Source organism: Dendrobates tinctorius, unplaced genomic scaffold, assembly GCF_039654945.1.
Source record: "Dendrobates tinctorius isolate UK_male_01 unplaced genomic scaffold, ASM3965494v1 ptg000097l, whole genome shotgun sequence".
NCBI lineage: Eukaryota > Metazoa > Chordata > Amphibia > Anura > Dendrobatidae > Dendrobates > Dendrobates tinctorius.
Genome location: NW_027361765.1, coordinates 303887 through 328136, shown reverse-complemented (window position 1 = coordinate 328136; position 24250 = coordinate 303887). Strand labels below are relative to the sequence as shown.

At 47.3% G+C, this 24250-nt stretch overlaps 1 protein-coding gene across 1 annotated transcript in view; it reads left to right on the top strand.

The window, feature by feature from the left end:
* The window catches only part of LOC141098886 (cathepsin L-like proteinase), an 85673-nt gene that overhangs the window by 37211 nt on the left and 24212 nt on the right, over window positions 1-24250 (top strand). Inside the window, exon 3 of the mRNA XM_073586851.1 lies at window positions 10304-10486. Within this exon, the coding sequence (XP_073442952.1) occupies window positions 10304-10486 (183 nt within the window). The remainder of the gene's footprint in view (window positions 1-10303; window positions 10487-24250) is intronic.

Sequence of the window (24250 nt, the reverse complement as noted above, 5' to 3'; positions counted from 1 at the left end):
CCACATGACCGAGGTACTGTACCTTGGGCTTCAGGAGGTTGCATTTGGAAGGCTTCACCTTCAGGCCAAAATTGGACAAAGCTTCAAACACTTCAGCCAGGTGTTCCAGATGCTCTTCATAGGTTTTGGAGAAAACAATGACATCATCCAGGTACAGCAGGCCCGTTTTAAAGTTCATGTGTCCCAGGCAGCACTCCATCAGCCGTTGAAATGTCCCTGGAGCAGTGCAGAGCCCAAATGGCATATAATTGAACTCACAGAGACCCATTGGAGTGGTAAATGCTGTTTTCTCCTTATCTGCCTCTGCCACGGGAACCTGCCAATACCCACTGGTGAGATCCAAGATGGAAAAGTAATTAGCTGTTTTAAGTGCAGCCAATGATTCCTCAATTCTAGGTAATGGGTAGGCATCTTTATGTGTAATACTGTTAATTTTCCTGTAATCAACACACATTCTCATGGTACCATCCTTTTTCTTTACAAAAACTATTGGAAATGCCCAGGAGCTACAACTGTCTCTGATAACCCCAGCCTCCTTCATCTCTTTCAACATACTCTTAGCACATTGGTACTGTGTTGGGGGTATAGGTCTGTACCTCTTTTTTATGGGTGGATGGTCTCCAGTGGGGGTATGATGTTGAACCCCTTTTGCCTGCCCAAAATCTAGTGGGTGTTTGCTGAATACCCGCTCACTCTGTAAACCCCATTTTTCTGGTATGAAGGTGTAGAGTCAGTTCCCACCTGCAGTTGCTGACACCACTCCTCTGTCTGCTTCACAGAGCCATTGTCCTCCACCTGATCAGGTGAGACCAAGGGTTCTGCTGCCTGCAAAGAGTTGTTATTGACAGTGAGCAGCTTGGCAACTGTGGCGTACCGAGGTATTGTGGCCTCCTCTTCCCCACAATTCAAAAAGCGTACAGGTACTCTCCCTTTTTCTACATCAACCACCCCTCTGGCTGTCAGGACAGTGGGCCTGCTGTCGGAGTATACTGGTTACTGGTTCTACGAATGCCTGGTAATCTCTCCCTCTAAGACCTATAGCTGCCCGACACCAAACCAACATTTCACATCTGGGGGGTATTGCAATGGGGAAGGCATCACTCACTCTGACGCTGCCAATCTCTCTGCCAGAGAGTTCCACCTGTTGTCTTTGCATCAGGGCTCGGATCTCCTTCTGCAGGACTCTTTGTTCTCCGGAACCAGCAGTCTCAGCCACCTGTTGCAACAAGACAATAACCTCGGACAGACAGTTTTCAATTACATTTGTACCAAGAGTCACCATGGGATTACATTCACGTCGATCAATATCAACAACTATCAGGCCCTGAGATTTCAGCTCTACCAGACCCACTTTGACAGTAATCTCTTTACACCCAATCTGCGGCAAAGACTGTCCATTGCTGGCAACTATGTCAGTTCATCAGTTGGGCAATGGGTGAGTTCAGAATCAGCCCAATATCTTTTATACAGAACATACGGCATAGTGGTCACCTGGGAGCCAGTGTCCAGCAAAGCGTTCATAGGGATGCCGTCAATCACCACAGGAAGGATTGGTCTCCCTCCCACATACTTGGCTCTCCAGTTCCTTGGGCCTGGGGATCCTACTCCTGGGGGTTGGCCCTCTGCCCCAGGGGTTGCTCGTTTAAAGGACAATATCTTGCAAGATGACCTGCCTTGTGACAGCGACGACAGATGGGACGTGCGTCCTGGTCATAGCGATCGTTGCTCCTTCCTCGAAGTGGCGGGGCTCTCCTCTTCCGGAGCCATGGGACATCCTCTGGACTGGAGGCAAGCTGGATCTTGTCTTTGGAGGACACCTGCAGGGAATGCACAGTTTTAGTGAGTGCAGCCATTCCTTTGGTCAACTCCTGGACCTGAAGACGCAGCTCCTCAGTGGGATCTTTGTCCAGAGTTTGTGCATCAGCCTCCACAGGGATAGAAGGAAAAGATGGGGCTTCTTGATGGTAGGTGATCGCTAGGCGCCTAGGGGGCGCTGGACGGCTGTCAGTGGATTCCTGCAGTACCCGAATAGCCCTGTCCTTAAATTCAGCAAAGTCCAGATCAGGGTTTTGCAGGGTTATAATACGCATCTGTCCTCTGTGGGTACTGGACAGGAGCCCTTCAATGAACTGCTCCTTTAACAGTTTATCTTCTTCCTTTACGCTGTCAGGATCAACTTGCTTAACTGCTCACAGCGCCTCCTGCAGGTTGAGAGCACAGTCCCTGATACTGTCCTGCGCCTTCTGTTTACAGCCAAAGAACCTCATTTTGATTTCAGCCGCAGTGCCGGTGTCAAAGGTGCTCTTCAGCTTGGCCAGGACCTTTGCAACAGTCTCTTTATCAGTGTCCTGCCAGGCTTTCACTTCTCTCAGCGCTGCACCCATTAGCTGTCCAATCAGGATATTTACTTTCTGGCTTTCAGACAGAGGGTACACTTTAAACAAGCTGCACAGTCTCTCTTTAAGTTCACTCAGGGTATGTGACTCACCCGAGTACTGGGGTAGCCAGGCCGCTGTATGTAGGGCATGGACAGCGGCTAGGTGGGAGCAATGCCTAGTAGACCAACATCACGAAACAATCACTGACCTCCAGGAGACCAGTCAAAGAAAACACTGCGGCAGCCGGCAAAGGCGCTCAATCAGTGAAATCCTAGGTGCATTGCTACCAGAAACAGCTGTCTGTGGATGGATACCTGGCCTTGGTATTTCCCTTGTCATATCTGTAAACTCGTAAAGAGCTGGATATTGACTTAACGGGGCAACTTAATATGTATGCTCCCACCTAGCCAGAATCCTACTCCACACTGATGAGGGGCAACACCCTGAAACAGCTGCCTGTGGATGGATACCTGGCATTGGTATTTCCCTTGTCATATCTGTAAACTTGTAAAGAGCTGGATATTGACTTAAAGGGCCACTTAATATGGTGGTAATGGTGGTTTCCAAAAGAAGCCACTCCTTGGCTGGGTCCTTCCCTGGAGGAAGATCTGGCTGGTCCTGTGTTTGAGACTCTTAAATGAGGCTCCACGGACTTTATTTTCATATTCGTATTTCCCAGGGAGCAATGCACCTAAGGTTTCACTGATTGAGCGCCTTTGCTGGCTGCTGCAGTGTTTTCTTTGACTGGTCTCCCTGAGGTCAGTGATTGTTTTGTGATGTTGGTCTACTAGGCATTGTTCCCACCTAGCCAGAATCCTACTCCACACTGATGAGGGGCAACACCCCGAAACAGCTGTCTGTGGATGGATACCTGGCCTTGGTATTTTCTTTGTCATATTTGTAAACTCGTAAAGAGCTGGATATTGACATAAAGGGCCACTTAATATGGTGGTAATGGTGGTTTCCGAAAGGAGTCACTCCTTGGCTGGGTCCTTCCCTGGAGGAAGATCTGGCTAGTCCTGTGTTTGAGACTCTTAAATGAGGCTCCACGGACTTTATTTGCTAAGTGAACCAGGACACAGTGTCCAGGTAATCCCCGTTTGAGTCTATTATTAGGACGATGTCAGGGTCCCGTGTTTAATTTGGGCTGTTTGTTTTTTGTGTGTCCTTGGGTTCTTGGCTTTTGGTTGCCCTGGGTTGCTGTGAAGATGAGGTTGTATATTCATTGCTGAAACTGATTTTCCTTGCAGTGTTGGGTTCAGGGGTGTTGGGTGCCCTGATTTGCTGTGTAGATGGGGCTGTACCTGTTTTGGTGAGGTTGTGTGTAGTGTCCTTCTGGCTGGGGCTGTCGCTGGTCTGTGATGTGTCAGGCACCAAGATGGCTGGTGAAGGCCTTGGTTTTGGGGGACTGCTTGTACTTTGAGGTGCCCTCTCTGACTTTTGTTGCAGGTTTGATGATTTTAGCTGTTATTTCTTCTTTGAGGTATGCATTTTCTTCCTGCGGTCTTTGAAGTGACCTTTGCATTTCACACTGTTCTCTTTTCAGCCTTGATAATTCCTCCTTCAGTTGGTCATTTGCATTTTTCTCACCTTAGCTTCTTTGAAATTCCTCTTTGAATTAAATAAACTCACTTTCTATTTGGCACAGGCAGTCTCTGAGTATATTATCCATGGGGGGTTGCTATGTAGATGGGGCTGGGGGATGGCTAGTTATTCTGTCTGATCAGGAGAGGTTATGCTTCCTCCCTGCCTCAGAGTTTGCATTTTAACTTGGTTCTTAATGCATGACTCCCAACCATCCCGATTCCCATGGGATAGTCCCGTTTTTGACACCCCCCTCCCGAGTCCCCCCCGGGACGCCTTTTTTTCCCGCATTGCACTGAGCCATCACGCCCCCCCATCCACCGATGCCATGCTCGCTGTCCCAGACGCACCCCAGCCTGCAATGATGTGGCTGGGCTGTGTGTGTTCTGTGCGCAGAGGTTCTGTGAGAGGGGAGGAGTCAGGGGTCACATGATCAGGGGCCTCTGTGTCTATGTGGCTGGGCTGTGTGTGTTCTGTGCGCACAGGACATGTGAGAGGGGAGGAGTCAGGGGTCACATGACCAGGGGCCGTGTCTGCCTCCGCATCTGTCTGCACTCATGTTTGTCATGGTGCTGGATGAGGTAAAGTTTCTGTGTGAGGTCAGGAGGGTTTTACAGTGTGGATGTAGCAGAGCGGTGTGTGCTCGAGGTTTACAGAGTGGAGCCGTGTGTGTACGAGGTGTAGGGAGCAGAGCCGCGTGTGTATGAGGTGTACAGAGCGGAGCCGCATGTGTATGAGGTGTACGGAGTGGAGCTGTGTGTGTACGAGGTGTAAGGAGCAGAGCCGTGCGTGTACGTGGTGTACAGAGCAGAGCCGCGCGTATACAAGATGTACGGAGCAGAGTCGCGTGTATGGAACGGAGCCGCGCGTGTACGAGGTGTACGGAGCAGAGCCGCGTGAGTACGAGGTGTACTGAGCGGAGCCGCGCGTGTACGAGGTTTATGGAGCAGAGCTGTGTGTGTACGGAGCGGAGCCACGCATGTACGAGGTGTACGGAGCGGAGTCGTGTGTACTTGGTGTACGGAGCGGAGCTGTGTGTGAACGGAGTGGAGCCATATGTGTACTGGATGTACGGAGCGGAGCCAAGTGTGTACGAGGCATACAAAGTAGGCTTTTCCCATGGACACAGGAGTACATGGCAGAGCCCTGAGGAGCACTTTAAAACTCGCACATGATGTTCCACCGGAAGTGATGTGCTGAAGCTGACCGCAAATGAGGTAATTTCATGAGGATATTGTGACGGAACCAGGAATGCTTCAGATCCATCACCATGTCCTCCTCCGACAGCGCGGACAGCAGGATCGCCTTGGAATCAGGGATGCCAGTCACGTGAGCGGATCATGATATGTCCTGCACCAGGAGGCTCAGGTGGGCATTACAATGGGAGCCGGGCTGCTATAGTATCTTTATAGAATCTTTCTCTCTCTCTGTTTCTTTCTTTCTCTGTTCTTTCTTCCTTTCTGTTTCTTTCTCATTCTCTGTTCTGTCTTTACCTCTTTTTCTTTCTCTCTCTCTCTGTTCTTTCTTTCTCTCTCTAATCTTTCTTTTTTTTCGTTCTCTCTGTTCTTTCTTTCTCTGCTCTTTATTTCCCCTTTCTTTCTTTCTTTCTTTCTTTCTTTCTCTATGTTCTTTCTTTCTTTACTTCTTTTTCTCTCTCTGTTCTTTCTCTGTCTCTCTCTGTTCTTTCTTTCCCCTCTTTCTCTCTCTCTATCTCTCTGTTCTTTCTTTCTTCCCCTCTTTCTTTTTTCTCTCTGCTCTTTCTTTCATTTTTTTCTCTTTATTTCTTTTTCTCTCTCTGTTATTTCTTCCCATCTTTCTTTCTCTCTATCGCTCTGTTCTTTCATTCCCCTCTTTCTTTCTTTTTCTCTCTGTTCTTTCTTTCTTTTTTTCCTCTTTCTTTCATTTTCTTTCTCTCTCTCTATTCTTTCTTTCCCCTCTTTCTTTCGCTCTCCCTCTGTTCTTTCTTTCTTTTTTTCCTCTTTCTTTCATTTTCTTTCTCTCTCTCTATTCTTTCTTTCCCCTCTTTCTTTCGCTCTCCCTCTGTTCTTTTTTTCTGTCCCCTCTGTGAGATAGCGCTGTTATTCAAGTAGGGGACACTCGCTTAGCAGCCACAAAACCAGATCCGGCACAGGTTTTCCATAAACAATCATAGTCCATGCAGTTTATTTAGCATCATAAACCCACAGCAGCAACATAAGCTTCATAACGTCAGCATAGCGTCCATGACAGAGCTCCACTCTGTTTTCCTGTAGTCATACAGGTTATGCAATGTTCAATATGCAGGCTTTCTAGCCACCAAGTTATCTCACCCACGTCAGGGTTTCCTCATGGTTCCTTCACCATGCTGCAGACATCCATTCCCTCCAGGGAATCATCCAGAACGTGCAGCCATTACACACAGCCACTTCACATGCTGTTAGCCAGGAGACACATCTCCTAGCGGGACCTTCCACAACGGACCAACCGGGTCCCTGCATTCACCACCTGTGACCTACTCTGGCCACCGTATACGGTTCGTAGCTGCACCCACTGGGTCACATGGCTATGACCTCATCAGAGGTCCTTGAACCATTCACACAATTTTATCACAACGTTCTCAAACACACACCCTGGGTGGGTTTGTAGGTAGCTGGGTCCACCCGTCTCCCCAGTTACCTTGAGACTTCTCCCTGACACATTGAAACAACACCTCAGCAATATCATTGCTGGTCAACACACACATAAGTCTCCATCTCAAGGCCACCCACCTTGAGATACATAATGGTCCTTCAGGATTCTGCCACTCATCCTCTCTCTTGGGACATCCACACAGCGCCCCCTAGCAGAAACAGTGGTCACTACACCACACCTCTTTCTTTCTCTCTCTGTTCTTTCTTCCCCTCTTTCTTTCTCTCTCTCTGTTCTCTCTCTTTTCTTTCTTTTTTCTTTCCCCTCTTTCTCTCTCTGTTCTTTCTTTCTCTCTCTCTGTTCTTTTTTTCTGTCCCCGCTTTCTTTTTCTCTATGTTCTTTCTTTCTCTTTCTTTTTCTCTGTTCTTTCTTTATTTCCCCTTTCTTTCTCTCTCTCTGTTTTTCTTTCGCTCTCTGTTCTTTCTATCTTTTTCCTCTTTCTCTGTTCTTTCTTCTTTCTCTCTCTGTTCTTCTCTCTGTTCTTTCTCTTTGTTCTTTCTTTCTCTCTAGCTCTCCTTTTTTTGTTTCCTTCTTTCTTTCTCTATTTTCTTTTTTCTCTCTCCCTGTTTTCTTTCTTTTCCTTAGTACCAGTCAGTGTGCCCACAGTACCAGCCACTGCACCCATAATGCCATCCACTATGCCCCTAATAGCAGTCAGTGTGATCAGCAGTGCTAAATGGGTGCAGCTGGGCATGGACATGGGTGTGACTAGTCGTGAAATGGGTGTGGTCAGGGCGTGGCCTAAATTTTGCGGTGCCACAGCCTTTGTCCCTCTTTCCCTTCTTCAAAAGTTGGGAGGTATGCTTAATGTGCAGGAATTGTAGTTGATGTTCCTCCATCTTGGGTTTTGTTCCTTTACCATGATAGTTCCATTTTTATAAATGTTTATAGAAAGATTAAAAGTGTCAGGGTCCGACTCATCCTGTACTCTAATTTGTGTGCCATTCTTAATGCCCTGCGTTTTGATGTTCTTGTAATATTTTCTGGTGCCAAGCTTGGTGGTTCCCTGAGTAGAATAACACATTTATTTTTTTCCCCTTGTTAGCTGAAGTCTATCATTAGGGTCTCCAGGTGTTTCTTTACTTTGGCCAGTTTTTTGGCTTTTCTCTCTCATAAATCTGGCATTCCCAGGGAAGGTTATCACTAATGTGTCAGGCCCCCTGCTGGCTCAGGTCACCCTCCTTGCTTAGGGCCCCGTCACACACAGCGAGATCACTAGCAAGATCGCTGATTTTGTGACGCATAAGCGATCTCTCCAGCGATCTCGCTGTGTGTGACATCCATCAGCGACCGCCCCCCCCGCCGGGTATCGCTGATCGTGCAGGATCGTCCTGGGCCGTTTTTTGATCATTGGGCTCCCGCTGGCCAACATGCATCGCTGCGTGTGGCAGCGGGAGGGCAACGATCAGAGACACTGCACGCTGGTATTTAGGGTAAACATCGGGTTTCTAAGAGCCGCGCGGCTCTTGGATACCCAATGTTTACCCTAGATACCAGCGTGCAGGGGTTGGTCCGCTCTGCTATCGGCTACTCCGGTCTGTCTATGTGCCGCTCTGCCTCCACCTCCAGCCATGCCTTGCACACTGGTATCTAGGGTAAACATCGGGTTACTAAGAGCCCCGCGGCTCTTAGAACCCGATGTTTACGTTCGATACCAGCTTGCTCGCTGGTCCTGATCGCTGGTGAGTCTGTCTATGTGACAGGTCACCAGCGATCAGTCTAACTATGTCACAGTGATCCCATCCATGTCGGATCGTTGGTGGGAACGCTGGGACATCGTTGTGTGTAACGGGGCCTTTACAGTGCAATCTATTAAACTAGCCTAAAATAATGTAAAACACATTTAAAAAATTTTAGGTTGGTCATCAGTATCAGATCAGTAGCAGTCTGACATTCAGTATTAGATCAGTAGCAGTCTGATCAGCTTTACACAGCTACTTTGGCCACTATATATACAGTATATAGTGTATAGTGCCTGAAATGCACTGATCAATACATTGTGTAGGTGCTGCAAACTGAGCTGCAGTACAACACAATGGCCAATATACACTGCAGAGAGCTGTGTTGTTGTAGATCTCTACATGTACTGTCTTGTCTGGGAGCTGTGTTACACCTCCACAAGTCTGATATTGATGACTCATCCTTAGGTCATAAATATCTAAGCACTGAAAACATCATATAAGTAGAGGAAGAAGCGGCACAGGATTTACAGAACTATGCACTTATGACCCCAAGTTGTCTGGCTTAGGCCATGTGCACACATTGTGGATTCTGCGCAGATTCGCAGTGTTTCAGGCTCTGCAGGTCCGCAGCAGATTTAGATGCGTTGTACAGTACCATTGTTTTCAATGGTGAACTGAAAAACGCTGTGCACATGCTGCGGATTTTTCCGCGCGGATTTGCTGCGGGTTCAAATCCGCAGCATGTTAATTCTTTGTGCGGAATCCACTGCGGTTTCACACCTTCTCCATTGTTGAGGTGTGAAACCGCAGAGCTAAACTGCAGGCTAATCCGCAGGCAAAACCGCAGGTCTTTTGACCTGAGAATTTACCTGCGGATTTTTACAAATCCACTCGGAAAAATCCGCAGCACCTAAAACTACGTGTGCACATAGCCTTAGTTAGCCTAGGAACTTTGCCTAGTCATAGACTTGCACATATAGCTTTATCTCCTGGTGAATACTAATAGAAAGTCTATAGAATGAGTGCCCAGTATTAGAATGTAATAGTTACTGTAATGTCACTGCTCCCATCACCGCATGGCTCCCCTTACCTCTCCATACATGCACGCCGACTTGGTCACCATGCCAGCCATGTGGTATGTTATCCAACATGCTCCCTGCTTCCTGGTTCTCTGTGTTCCCAGCAGCAGAAAACCATCATGCCCTGTTCTAAAAGGGCCAGTGCACGCACCTACAAGATGGCTCCCAGCCAGTAGCTGGGAGCTATCCTGCATAAAAGGCCTCCTTCCTAATAGGGATGGGCCAAAGCAACATTGTATCATTATTGAGATAGGTGCTCTCCTAGCAAGTTGTGTGGTTCCCCTGGTCCTGATGTGACCAGTGTCCTGAACCTGAAATCCCTGTTTTTTGTGTGGCCAGTCCTGAACCCAAAGTCCCTGGTCCTTGCATGTTCAGTCCTGAACCCTGAAGCCACGTCGGCGTATCTGAATCTATATTCAAGATTTATGCATCTGAACGTGTGCCTATTTGAGTATTCTGTGTGTTCAGACTGTTAAAACCAATCTCCAAATCAGCTCTGTCTGAGACTCCATGTCAGTAACCATTCTCTCCGTGGATCCTGAACCTAGTAGTATGAATGGAGCCTGAGTCGGTGTGCATAACCGTTCTACAAAGTTTTCAGAACCTCGTAGTCTGAATAGAGCCTGAGTCCTATCTGTGTCTGCGTACGTAACCCCTGGGGACAGCAGCTGCAGTACTGGGGACTGCCTAGGAGTGGTACTTGGCATCTAACTTCTGCTCAAGCCTGACTCCAGTAAACTCCTGGTAGCCACTTAGCTACACCCCCCAAGAAAGACTGGCTTCTTGGCACAGTGGGTCCACGAACCACGTGCGTCACCTACGTGCATAACACTTCCTTGTTGTTTTTAATGATTTTGTTCCTACTGTATAGAATAATTTTGGTACAGTCATATAATTTTTTTTCTCATTTCAGACACCAGAAGAACGGTCTTCCAGGAAATGTTTTCTTTCAAACAAAAAGTCCCAAAACTATGTCCCTGTGCAGGATTATTCCAGAAATCTCAACATACCAAATTCAGTTGACTGGAGAGATTCAAAATGTGTGGGTCGTGTAAAAAATCAAGGTCTTTGTGGATCCTGCTGGGCATTTGCCACTGTAAGAAAACTTTTTAATGTACTATCAGACTATAGCTTAACATAACATGATTTTTATTTAGACAGTTGACCTTGGGATTTTATATTTTTGCATTTTTATTTTTTGCTCCCTTTCTTCTCAGAGCCATAACTTTTTTATTTTTCCATCAATTTGTTTTTTACGGGACAAGTTGTACTTTTGAACAACACAATTGATTTTACCATATAGTGTAATGAAAAATGGGAAAAAATATCCGAATGCGGTGAAATTTTTAAAAAAATGCAATTCCACAGTTGGTTTTTTTTTACCATATCCACTAAATGGTAAAACTGACTTGTTGTTTTGATTTTCCAGGTCATTATGAGTTTGAAAATACCTAACCCGTATACCGTATTTACTCGTGTATAAGCTGACCCGAGTATAAGCCGACCCCCCCTAATTTTGCCACAAAAAACTGGGAAAACTTATTGACTCATATATAAGCCTGCAGTAGGGTGGAAAATGCAGCAGCTACTGGTAAATTTCAAAAATGAAAATAGATACCAATAAAAGTAAAATTAATTGAGACATCAGTAGGTTAAATGCTTTTGAATATCCATATTGAATCAGGAGCCCCATATAATGCTCCATACAGTTCATGATGAGCCCCATAAGATGCTCCATACAAAATACACCCCATATAATGCTGCACAAAGGTTAATAATGGCCCCATAAGATGATCCATAGAATAATATGCCCCATTTGCTGCTCCATAAAGATTATGGCCCCATAAGATGCTCCATAGATTATGCCCCATAAGATGCTCCATAGATTATGCTCCATAAGATGCTCCATAGATTATGCCCCATAAGATGCTCCATAGATTATGCCCAATAAGAAGCTCCATAGATTATTCCCCCATATGCTGCCACCATAAGATGCTCCATATATTATGCCCCATATGCTGCCCCATAAGATGCTCCATATATTATGCCCCAATATGCTGCCCCCATAATATGCTCCATATATTATGCCCCCATAAGATGCTCCATATATTATGCCCCATATGCTGCTCCATAGATTATGCCCCATATGCTGCCACTGCTGCAGCAAATAAAAAAAATGATATACTCACCTGTCATCGCTGGGGGACAGGTGCCGATGTCACCGCTGGCTCAGGGCCCTGGCACCTGCGATATTCACCTGCCCCGATCCATCACTGCTCGTCGCTGTCTGCTGCATCATCTGTCATTGAGTTTCAGGCAGCAGAGGGCACGGCGCACGCTAACCACGTCACTGCGCCCTCTGCTGGCTGAATGTCACTGACAGAGGACACGGCAGACAGCGACGAGCAGCGATGGACCGGGGACAGGTGAATATTGGATACACTTACCCCCTCCTGGCGTGGTTTCTGCAGCCCCCTTCCGCTTCTCCCATGGTCTCCCCTCCTTCCTTCAGCGGTCACGTGGTACTGCTCATTAAACTCATGAATATGTGCATATTCATGAGTTTAATGAGCGGTACCACATAATCGCTGAAGGAAGGGAGACCGTGGGACAAGCAGGGGGGCTGCAGAGATGAGCCAGGGGGGTTATTATGATCTTACACCCCCGCTCCCCCTCCCCACTGACCCCCTGGCGTATATGACTCACGTATAAGCCGAGAGGGGGACTTTCAGCCCAAGAAAATGGGCTGAAAATCTCGGCTTATACACAAGTATATATGGTAGGTTCTTTTTTATTTAAGTGGTGAAAAAAAAATCCAAACTTTGTACAAAAAAAGGCGGCATTTTCCCAGACCCATTGCGTCTCTATTTTTCGTGATATGGGGCTAGTGATGGATTACTTTTTGTGTGCCAAGCTGACTTTTTTTTACCATTTTGGGGTAGATACAATGTTTACATGGCCTGTTATTACATTTTATTGCAATATTATAGGGACCAAAAAACTGAATTCTGGCTTTTTGATTGTTTATTCTCATTAAGACGTTTACCGATCAGATTAATTCTTTTCATATTTTGATAGATTCGGCATTTCTGAACGAATAGATACCAAATATGTGTATTTTTTTAAAATTGTTTTATCTTGCATGGGGCAAAAGGGGAGTGATTTGAACTTTTATAATTCCTACAATTTTTTAAAACCTTTTATTTAAACTTCTTATCTGCTTCAATAGTCTCCATAGGAGACTTGAAGCTGTGATCTTCTGATCACTTGTGCTACATATAGCAAGGCTTCAGCCACAGGGTGGCGCTCATAGCAGATCAGCAGTGGCAACCACAGGGGTCTCCTGCAAATCCCAGGTTGTCATGCCAACCCATCGGCGCCCTGAAATCATGTGACAGGGGCGCTGATGGTTGTAGCTAATGACGTGCTTTTGACACAACCATGTAAAATGCTGCTGTCAGATTGACAACCACTTTTAACTGGTTAACAGCTACGAGTGTATCACATTTGCACGCGCAGCTGTTAGAGGCACATTACAGCTGTCTTGTGCCTGAAAACATGCGGGCTCAGCACCGGAGACCGCATCAAAGCGGGGAAGGTGACCTACAACATACCTATACATCATAGGTTGTGAAAGTGTTAATAACCTAAATGTGACAGAATTATGTGCCAAAAACTTGTGTGAATATTTTGGACCAGAGTTATTGTGTGTATTGAAAACACTTAACAAAGGGCTAGTATTTAAAAAAGTAAGCATGGTTAAAAAGCGACATGTCCTAGAATATATTTTTGTCTGCTACACTGAAAAAAATCATTCACAAAAATACAACCTCAATTCCCCAAAGAGTTGCCATGCTCTGTAAGATGTAAAGAAAACAACAATGTAATGATTTAAAAATCTCTTATAGCAATATTTTATACACAACAGAACATAGAACACAAATTAGAAGTTGAAAGTTAGACATTTTTCCATTTCATTTAATAAAATTAACTAATTCACAGCAACAACAAATCTCAAAAAAGTTGGGACACTATGAACCAAAGGTTGGAAAAGTGATACTAATGAAGAACAGCTACAATGTTGATTTTCTACTAAGTCACATCATTGTAAAAACTGCATGTTAGAGAGAAGGCAGAGTGTCTGATAAGCAAAGATGGGCAGAGGTTCACCAATTTGAAAAAAACTGCATCTAAAACTTGTGGAACATTTAAAAACAGATTCAGAGGTCTTGGGGAAATCCACATGTACAAGCCCGTATGTCAATATTGGATGCTTGTGAGATATGGGCAATCTGCATTAAAAACAGGCTTAATTTGGTAGGGCCAATCACTGCCTGGGCTTAGGAATGCTTCCAGAAATCTCCAGCATGCAAATAAGTAGCCACTAGGGATGGGCGAGCACTAAAATGCTTGGTCGAGCAAATTGGAATGCTCGGTGCTCGACCCGAGCAATGAGCCCAATGTAAGTCTGTGGGAAACCCGAGCATTTTTCCAGCGCCCCCCCAGCAGTCTTTAAAGGGTCTAGAAATTGAGGAAATCGATGGGAAAAGTGCTCAAATTACATGGGAACAGCATGGGGGAAGACCCCTGGAACCATTTCTGACTCCCAGGTCACTGCTGTGAACAATGTTGCGTTTTTGAACTTTAGCAGAGAATATGTGTGTCTGTCTGCAGCTATCTGCATGTGTGTGTGTCTGGCTGCGTGTGTGTGCAGCTGTGTGCATGTGTGTGACTGTCTGCGTGTGTGTGCGGGTGTCTGCGACTGTGTCACAGCACTGCAGGATCATGCTGGCAGATGTCAGCGTGATTCCGCAGCTGACTGTGACCCGCAGAGGTGACCTGCTGTAAAAAAACAGGCTTGGCCCGATGAGAGTACTGCTCCCATCAGGCTATGTCTGGTGTCACTGATAAGAGTGACAGCCGGTGCCGCTGATGGGAGAGTAGTATCATCTGATGGCGCCTGTGCTCACAGTTAAAAAAAGTAAAATTACATACATATTCAAATAAAAATTTTAAAAAAATTACACTCGCCGCACACCATTGCCCTCGTCTCCTAGAAATAAAGTAAAATAATAAACCAATATATACTCCCTGTCCGCCGTAGTCCAAGGTATACTTGTGTAGAACAGTCATATTGGGAGATGTGACCGCTCTACCCGGCCGCTAGCGATACACTGACAGAAGATAATCACCCCCGCAGTGTATCAGATGATCAGCTCTGGGGCTGTCACTTACGGCACCGCTGTGTGGGAAAGTTCTCACACAGCGGTACTGCCGTAAATGAAAGCACCGGAGTTATGAACTCCGGTGAACTCTCACGGTGGCTGTGATACACTGGGGGAGATATTATTACAAGATGCGCCATTTCTGGGGTGGCTGAGAGCTGATGTTTTCAGCCTGGGGAGATGCCAATATCCATGGCCACTTCCCAGGCTATTAATATCAGCCTGTAGTTGTCTGCCTAGCCTTTGCTGGTTTGATTTTATAGGGGGACCTCATGTCAACTTTTTTCTGGTGTTCCCCTGTAAAATAGCCAGTAAAGGCTAAGCAAACATTTGTGAGCTGATATTAATAGCCTGGGAATCTTTATGGCTATTGGCTCCTTCCCAGAATATTAACACTGGCAGTCAGTTTTCCCTCGGATAGTTATGAAAATTATGCGGGGCCTCACGCAATTTTTTAAATTTTTTTTTTAAATAAACAGATATTGCATTTCACGCAGATTTCGCGTTTGTGTTTTTATTTATTATTTGTGTACCGTTTTATTAATGAGGGTATTTGGCTGACACCTGTTCATTACTAAACCTTGGGCTTGGTATTATATATCCTATGTAATAATTGCCAGTTGAGACTTCCGGACGCTGTCCCCGAATCCCATAAGGCACCACAGCAGTGTAACTTGCGCAGGTGACAATTGCGCACGTGCAGGAGCAGTAACAGCCACAACGGCACGCTCAGCAGACAGTATCACTGTTCTGTATTCTTCCCTGGAACATCTCATTATTCATCCTGAACACAAGGGGGCGCTGCCGTACACCTGCTGAATTCTAACTCTAGAGCCAGTGCATTGTGGGAGTTGTAGTCTATGGCGGTGACAAGTTACGACCATCTGTGCCCCACTGTCCTCTGCTGCGAGAAGGACTTGGGCCAGGGTAAGTCAGATGCTGGAGGGGAGGTTGAGGTGTGATGGGGTGAGCATTGTGCAGTGGGAAGTGGCGGCCGGATCACAGCTGCTGCTGACATGGAGACACAGGGAGGTAGAGGCAGATGACGAGTGATGGGTGTGTATATGTATATAATACGTACACATACCTGCAGAACAGTGATATATATCCCCTTTATATCCAGTATACACCTCTGCCTGGTATATATATACCGTTTTATTAATGAGGGTATTTGGCTGACACCTGTTCATTACTAAACCTTGGACTTGGTATTACATATCCTATGTAATAATTGCCAGTTGGGACTTCTGGCCGCTGTCCCCGAATCCCATAAGGCACCGCGGCAGTGTCACTGCGGGTCACTGCGGGTTGATATTAATAGCCTGGGAAGGGGCCCTGGATATTGGCACCTCCCCAGGCTAAAATCTTCAGCTCTCAGCCACCCCAGAAATGGCGCATCTTATAGATGTGCCAATTCTAGCACTTAGCCTCGCTCTTCCCACTTGCTCTGTAGCAGTAGCAAGTGGGATAATGTTTGTGGGGTTGATGTCACCTTTGTATTGTCAGGTAAGATCAAGTCCATGGCTTAGTAATGGAGAAGCGTCTACAGTATAAGACACTACAGTTGAGCGAAACGGGTCGAAAAAATTCAAAAGTCGCCGACTTTTGGCAAAGTCGGGTTTCATGAAACGAAACCCGACCCTAGGATGAGGTCGGCCACGAGGTCGGCGACTTACGCGCCAAAGTCGCGTTTCAAAAGTTTGTTTTGCGCTCTTTTTCAGCCAATCAGGATCCACGGACACTGTGGGCAACGTGATGACATAGGCACGGGTCACCACCATCTTTCAGAAGGGCATGCAAGTGATTGGCTTGCTTTGGTGGGCGTCACAGGGGGTATAAAAGGGCGTGCACGCCGACCGCCATCTTACTTCTGCCGATCTTAGTATAGGGAGAGGTTGCTGCTGATTCTGTAGGGAGAGCGTTAGGCAGGGAAGAAGACAAAAAAACTGCTTCTGCTGCTAGCGATTTGGCCTGCACAACACACCAGTCACTGTGTGTGCAGTGCAAGGGGAGGCTATATAGTGGTGTATCAGTGGTGTTGGTTGTTGGGCTGCCTTTTAAGGCTTCCTGACAGGCTGGCATTGCTGTTTACCCACTGCTCCGCAAACTGCTTTTTTAAAAGCAATCCCAATTTTTTTTTTTTGTCCTGCTGAGAAGAAAAAAAAACTGCTTCTGCTGCTAGCAATTTGGCCTGCACAACACACCAGTCACTGTGTGTGCAGTGCAAGGGGAGGCTATATAGTGGTGTATCAGTGGTGTTGGTTGTTGGGCTGCCTTCTAAGACTTCCTGACAGGCTGGCATTGCTGTTTACCCACTGCTCCGCAAACTGCTTTTTTTAAAAGCAATCCAATCACCCTTATCCTCTAGTCACTTTTGTCACAGCTGTGCCATCGAGCCTGTCACATAGCGCTCAGATATTCATTGGGCCTCACACAATCCAAAAGTGTCCAGTGTCCAAAAGTGTGTGCAGAGATTCAAAATCTCCCTTATCCTCTAGTCACTTTTGTCACAGCTGTGCCATGGAGCCTGTCACATAGCGCTCAGATATCAGTGGGCCTCACACAATCCAAAAGTGTCCACTGTCCACAAGTGTGTGCAGAAATTCAAAATCTCCCTTATCCTCTAGTCACTTTTGTCACAGCTGTGCCATCGAGCCTGTCACATAGCGCTCAGATATCAGTGGGCCTCACACAATCCAAAAGTGTCCACTGTCCACAAGTGTGTGCAGAAATTCAAAATCTCCCTTATCCTCTAGTCACTTTTGTCACAGCAGTGCCATCGAGCCTGTCACATAGCGCTCAGATATCAGTGGGCCTCACACAATCCAAAAGTGTCCACTGTCCACAAGTGTGTGCAGAAATTCAAAATCTCCCTTATCCTCTAGTCACTTTTGTCACAGCTGTGCCATCGAGCCTGTCACATAGCGCTCAGATATCAGTGGGCCTCACACAATCCAAAAGTGTCCACTGTCCACAAGTGTGTGCAGAAATTCAAAATCTCCCTTATCCTCTAGTTTCTTTTGTCACAGCTGTGCCATCGAGCCTGTCACATAGCGCTCAGATATCAGTGGGCCTCACACAATCCAAAAGTGTCCACTGTCCACAAGTGTGTGCAGAAATTCAAAATCTCCCTTATCCTCTAGTCACTTTTGTCACAGCAGTGCCATCGAGCCTGTCACATAGCGCTGAGATATCAGTGGGCCTCACACAATCCAAAAGTGTCCAGTGTCCAAAAGTGTGTGCAGATATTCAAAATCTCCCTTATCCTCTAGTCACTTTTGTCACAGCAGTGCCATCGAGCCTGTCATGTAGCGCTCAGATATCAGTGGGCCTCACACAATCCAAAAGTGTCCAGTGTCCAAAAGTGTGTGCAGATATTCAAAATCTCCCTTATCCTCTAGTCACTTTTGTCACAGCAGTGCCATCAAGCCTGTCACATAGCGCTCAGATATCAGTGGGCCTCACACAATCCAAAAGTGTCCACTGTCCACAAGTGTGTGCAGAAATTCAAAATCTCCCTTATCCTCTAGTCACTTTTGTCACAGCTGTGCCATCGAGCCTGTCACATAGCGCTGAGATATCAGTGGGCCTCACACAATCCAAAAGTGTCCACTGTCCACAAGTGTGTGCAGAAATTCAAAATCTCCCTTATCCTCTAGTCACTTTTGTCACAGCTGTGCCATCGAGCCTGTCACATAGCGCTCAGATATCAGTGGGCCTCACACAATCCAAAAGTGTCCACTGTCCACAAGTGTGTGCAGAAATTCAAAATCTCCCTTATCCTCTAGTCACTTTTGTCACAGCTGTGCCATCGAGCCTGTCACATAGCGCTCAGATATCAGTGGGCCTCACACAATCCAAAAGTGTCCACTGTCCACAAGTGTGTGCAGAAATTCAAAATCTCCCTTATCCTCTAGTCACTTTTGTCACAGCAGTGCCATCGAGCCTGTCACATAGCGCTGAGATATCAGTGGGCCTCACACAATCCAAAAGTGTCCAGTGTCCAAAAGTGTGTGCAGATATTCAAAATCTCCCTTATCCTCTAGTCACGTTTGTCACAGCAGTGCCATCGAGCCTGTCACATAGCGCTCAGATATCTGTGGGCCTCACACAATCCAAAAGTGTCCAGTGTCCAAAAGTGTGTGCAGATATTCAAAATCTCCCTTATCCTCTAGTCACTTTTGTCACAGCAGTGCCATCGAGCCTGTCACATAGCGCTCAGATATCAGTGGGCCTCACACAATCCAAAAGTGTCCACTGTCCACAAGTGTGTGCAGAAATTCAAAATCTCCCTTATCCTCTAGTCACTTTTGTCACAGCAGTGCCATCGAGCCTGTCATATAGCGCTCAGATTTCAGTGGGCCTCACACAATCCAAAAGTGTCCACTGTCCACAAGTGTGTGCAGAAATTCAAAATCTCCCTTATCCTCTAGTCACTTTTGTCACAGCTGTGCCATCGAGCCTGTCACATAGCGCTCAGATATCAGTGGGCCTCACACAATCCAAAAGTGTCCACTGTCCACAAGTGTGTGCAGAAATTCAAAATCTCCCTTATCCTCTAGTCACTTTTGTCACAGCTGTGCCATCGAGCCTGTCACATAGCGCTCAGATATCAGTGGGCCTCACACAATCCAAAAGTGTCCACTGTCCACAAGTGTGTGCAGAAATTCAAAATCTCCCTTATCCTCTAGTCACTTTTGTCACAGCAGTGCCATCGAGCCTGTCACATAGCGCTGAGATATCAGTGGGCCTCACACAATCCAAAAGTGTCCAGTGTGCAAAAGTGTGTGCAGATATTCAAAATCTCCCTTATCCTCTAGTCACTTTTGTCACAGCTGTGCCATCGAGCCTGTCACATAGCGCTCAGATATCAGTGGGCCTCACACAATCCAAAAGTGTCCAGTGTCCAAAAGTGTGTGCAGATATTCAAAATCTCCCTTATCCTCTAGTCACTTTTGTCACAGCAGTGCCATCGAGCCTGTCACATAGCGCTCAGATATCAGTGGGCCTCACACAATCCAAAAGTGTCCACTGTCCACAAGTGTGTGCAGAAATTCAAAATCTCCCTTATCCTCTAGTCACTTTTGTCACAGCAGTGCCATCGAGCCTGTCACATAGCGCTGAGATATCAGTGGGCCTCACACAATCCAAAAGTGTCCAGTGTCCAAAAGTGTGTGCAGATATTCAAAATCTCCCTTATCCTCTAGTCACTTTTGTCACAGCAGTGCCATCGAGCCTGTCACATAGTGCTCAGATATCAGTGGGCCTCACACAATCCAAAAGTGTCCACTGTCCAAAAGTGTGTGCAGATATTCAAAATCTCCCTTATCCTCTCGTCACTTTGGTCACAGCTGTGCCATCGAGCCTGTCACATAGCGCTCAGATATCAGTGGGCCTCACACAATCCAAAAGTGTCCAGTGTCCAAAAGTGTGTGCAGAAATTCAAAATCTCCCCTGTCCTATAGACACCTTGTACCTTGTTTTACATTACTATATAGTTTGTTGGATTTTGTCTACATTTCTACCAAAAATGAGGAAGGCTGGTGGAAGAGGCCGTGGAATTGGGCGGGGGTTGGCAGCTGGTAATGATGGTGTTGGTGGTGGATCTGATGGTAGTGGCAAGAGCAAAATAGGACCAAATGCAGGAGGTGCTGACCCTGCGTCATCGTCTGGCTACATAAGGCCTCGAACGCTTAGTTTTCTAGGAGTTGGCAAACCGCTTTTAAAGCCAGAGCATCAGGAAAAAGTTTTGTCTTACATTGCTGACTCAGCCTCCAGCTCTATCGCCTCCTCTTCTTCAGTTGTAAAAAGTAAAAGCACTGAGTCGTCATTGGAGGCTCATGTTCATGAACCAAACCTTTCCTTGTGTCCTTCACCCCAACCAAGATTGAAGGATAACGCAGGCCATACTACTGATTACTCCATGGAGCTGTTTTCACATACCATGCCTGGATTATCAAGTGAAATGGTGAATTACCCAGGCCAAGATGAATCTGACATGGAGTGCACTGATGCACAGCCTCTGATGAATGATTCTGCTGGTACATTCACTCAGAGCACTACATTGTCCTCGCAGTGTACAGAGCCAGATTCTGACCCTGATGAGACTCAGGTGCCCCTTCCCGCACACTATACCACCATACACGGTGACACAGAGGAAGGTGCACATGACATAGAAGAGGAGGTGATGGATGACCCAGTTGTTGACCCAGATTGGCATCCATTGGGGGAAGAGGGTGCTGCTTCCAATAGCTCAGATGAGGAGCATCCACAGCAGACATCTACATCGCAACAGCTGTTATCTGGCAGGCCCGGAGCACTCCAAAGACAGGTTCCAAACATCAAAAGAGTTGCTGGACAGCTTGTCCAGAGGGTCAAAAGATCACAGCGTGCTAGGCCGCAAAATGTCTGCCAAAGTAGGAAGAGTGCAGTGTGGCACTTTTTTGAACAAAATCCTCATGATCAGGCCAAGGTTATCTGTAAGAAGTGCGCAAAGACCTTTAGCCGAGGGAAAAATCTGAAAAATTTGAATACCAGTTGCATGCTTAGACATTTAACCAGCATGCACTTGCAAGCGTGGACACAACACCAAACCTCAAGTGCCACATGTGCAACTGATCACAACGAAGGTAGTCAGCAACGCTACATTGTTTCCCCCACTGTAAGCCCACCGGTTAGCACAGCAGCAAATGTTGAGGTGTCGTTGCAAGACCACAGCAGTCAGGGAATCCCACTGTTATATCAACGAAAGACTGATTCTAGGCCATCAGAAAGAACACCAACTGCATCACCATCATCAACCCTCTCTCAGTCCACCCTGTCCACCGCTACTTCCACCATATGCAGCTCTCAAGTCCAGCTCACCCTCCCAGATACTATGAGTAGGTCAAGAAAGTACTCAGTCTCTCATCCGCGTACACTGGGTTTGAACGCCCACATTGCCAAACTAATCTCGTTTGAGATGATGCCCTTTCGGTTGGTGGAAAGCACAGCTTTCCGCGAACTCATGGCCTATGCAGTACCACGCTATGACCTACCCAGTCGCCACTTCTTCTCTCGCAAAGCCATCCCAGCCCTCCACCATCATGTGAAAGACCGCATTGTCCATGCACTCAAGCAGTCAGTGAGCGGAAAGGTGCACCTTACAACTGATGCATGGTCCAGTCGGCATGGCCAGGGCCGTTACGTGTCCATCACTGCGCACTGGGTTAATGTGGTGGATGCAGGGTCCACAGGGGACAGCGGTGGTGGGACAGTGCTGCCTAGCCCACGGTATAGGAAACAGTTGGCTGTAGGCGTTCGACCCTCCTCCTCCTCCTCCAGAAGCGAAAGCTCGTCCACAGAGCGCAGTCGTACGAGCACTCCATCTGCAGCTGCCACTGTTGCACACGATGTGTCCCCCTATCGAGCAGCTAGTGGAAAGCGTCAGCAGGCTGTGTTGCAGATGATGTGTTTGGGCGACAGACACACCGCCGAGGTGCTGGCCGAGTACTTGAAGCGACAAACTGAGTCATGGCTGGGCAGTGTACATCTTGAGGCAGGCAAGGTAGTTAGTGATAACGGCCGTAATTTTGTGGCAGCCATAGCCCTTTCAAAACTCAGCCACATACCTTGCTTGACTCACACCTTGAACCTGGTGGTGCAGTGCTTCCTCAAAAATTATCCGGAGTTAACAGCCCTGCTCCAGAAGGTGCGAAGACTGTGCGCGCACATCCGCCGGTCGCCTGTACACTCCGTATGCAGAAGCTGCAGCGATTGCTCCACCTTCCCAACCACCGCCTCATTATCGACATTGCAACAAGGTGGAACTCCACCCTGCACATGGTGGAGCGGCTGTGCGAGCAGAGGCAGGCCATAATGCATTTGTGGGAGGATACACGGCCAGGCACTTTGAGAGCAGACATGGAGTTGACAGGTGTGCAGTGGTCGAAGCTGAAAGACCTTTGTAAAGTCCTTCAGTGTTTTGAGGAATGCACACGGCTGGTAAGCGCAGACGACACCATCCTAAGCATGAGCATCCCACTTATGCGTCTGCTCATGCAAACTTTGACGCACCTTAAGGAGCAGGCGTCTGCAGCCAATGTTGATGAGGAGGAAGAGGAGGAGGGAATCCTTGATGACATTCAGCCATTGTCTGCTCAGGGACCTCTCCTGGACGAGGTGGAGGAAGAAGAGGAGGAGGAGGATGATGATGGGGATGATTACTTAGGGGAGGAGGATGCATCTCGTGGGGCAAGTGAAAATGTTGGCGTGGCAAGGTCTGGTACAGGGTTTGTGCGTGACTGGAGGGATGTGGATTTGCCAGAAAGTGCTCCTCCACCCAGCACTCGCAGTGCATCATTGACACCGGGAACATTGGCCCACATGTCAGATTATGCCTTGCGGATCCTAAAAAGGGACCCCCGCATTGCCAAAATGATGAACGATGACGACTACTGGTTGGCCAGCATCCTGGATCCACGCTATAAAGGCAAATTACAAAACATCATGCCACAGGAGAACCTTGACCTAATATTGGCTAACAAACAAGCAACTCTGGTAAATCGGTTGCTTGAGGCATTCCCAGCACACAGCAGCGGTGATGGTTCTCACACGAGCCGTACGGGCCGGGGGCAGCTTGGCAGAGGTGTTCGTGGTGCACACAGCAGAAGTGGCGTTGGAGACAGGGGTTTCATGACCAGTGGCGGATTAAGTGGACTATGGGCCCGGGGCTGTTCATAAAACCTGGGCCCCTGTACCCCCCTTCCCACCTGAGCGCTGCGGTCCCCGTGTGGGAATTGACAGCCGTACAGACCGCAGCACTTGGTTTGCTGCGGGTCCATACGGAAAACCCGCCACCATTCCACCACGTGTGGACATGGCCTAAAAAGACGTTGCACATAAGCTGTAGGCCTACGGCCAATACGCACAAAATCACCCAACGTGATCCTGGCCATAAGGGATCGACTTTAATGTCCCCACTTTAATTTGAAGTCCCCTTACTTCATCCATTGCAGTCCCCTATCACCCACTCACTTCATCTGCAGTGCCGCTTCATCATTTGCAGCCCCTTATCCCCCCTTCCATTTTATCATGTGCAGTCCCCTTCCCCCCCAACTTCATGTGCAGCCCCACTCCCCCATCATCATGTGCAGTCCCCCTTACCCCCAATTCATGTGCAGTGCCCCTTACCCCCAATTCATCATGTGCAGTCCCCCTTACCCCCAATTCATCATGTTCAGTCCCTCTTACCCCCTAATTCATCATGTTCAGTCCCTCTTACCCCTTAATTCATCATGTGCAGTTAATTTTACCCCCACATCATGTGCAGTCCCCCTTACCCCCAATTCATCATGTGCAGTCCCCCTTACCCCCAATTCATCATGTGCAGTCCCTCTTACCCCCAATTCATCATGTGCAGTCCCTCTTACCCCCTATTCATCATGTTCAGTCCCACTTACCCCCAATTCATCATGTGCAGTCCCCCTTACCCCCAATTCATCATGTGCAGTCCCTCTTACCCCCTATTCATCATGTGCAGTCCCACTTACCCCTTAATTCATCATGTGCAGTCCCACTTACCCCCCCTTCATCATGTGCAGCCCCACTCACCCCCCTTCATCATGTAAAGCCCCCACTCATCCCCCCTTCATCCT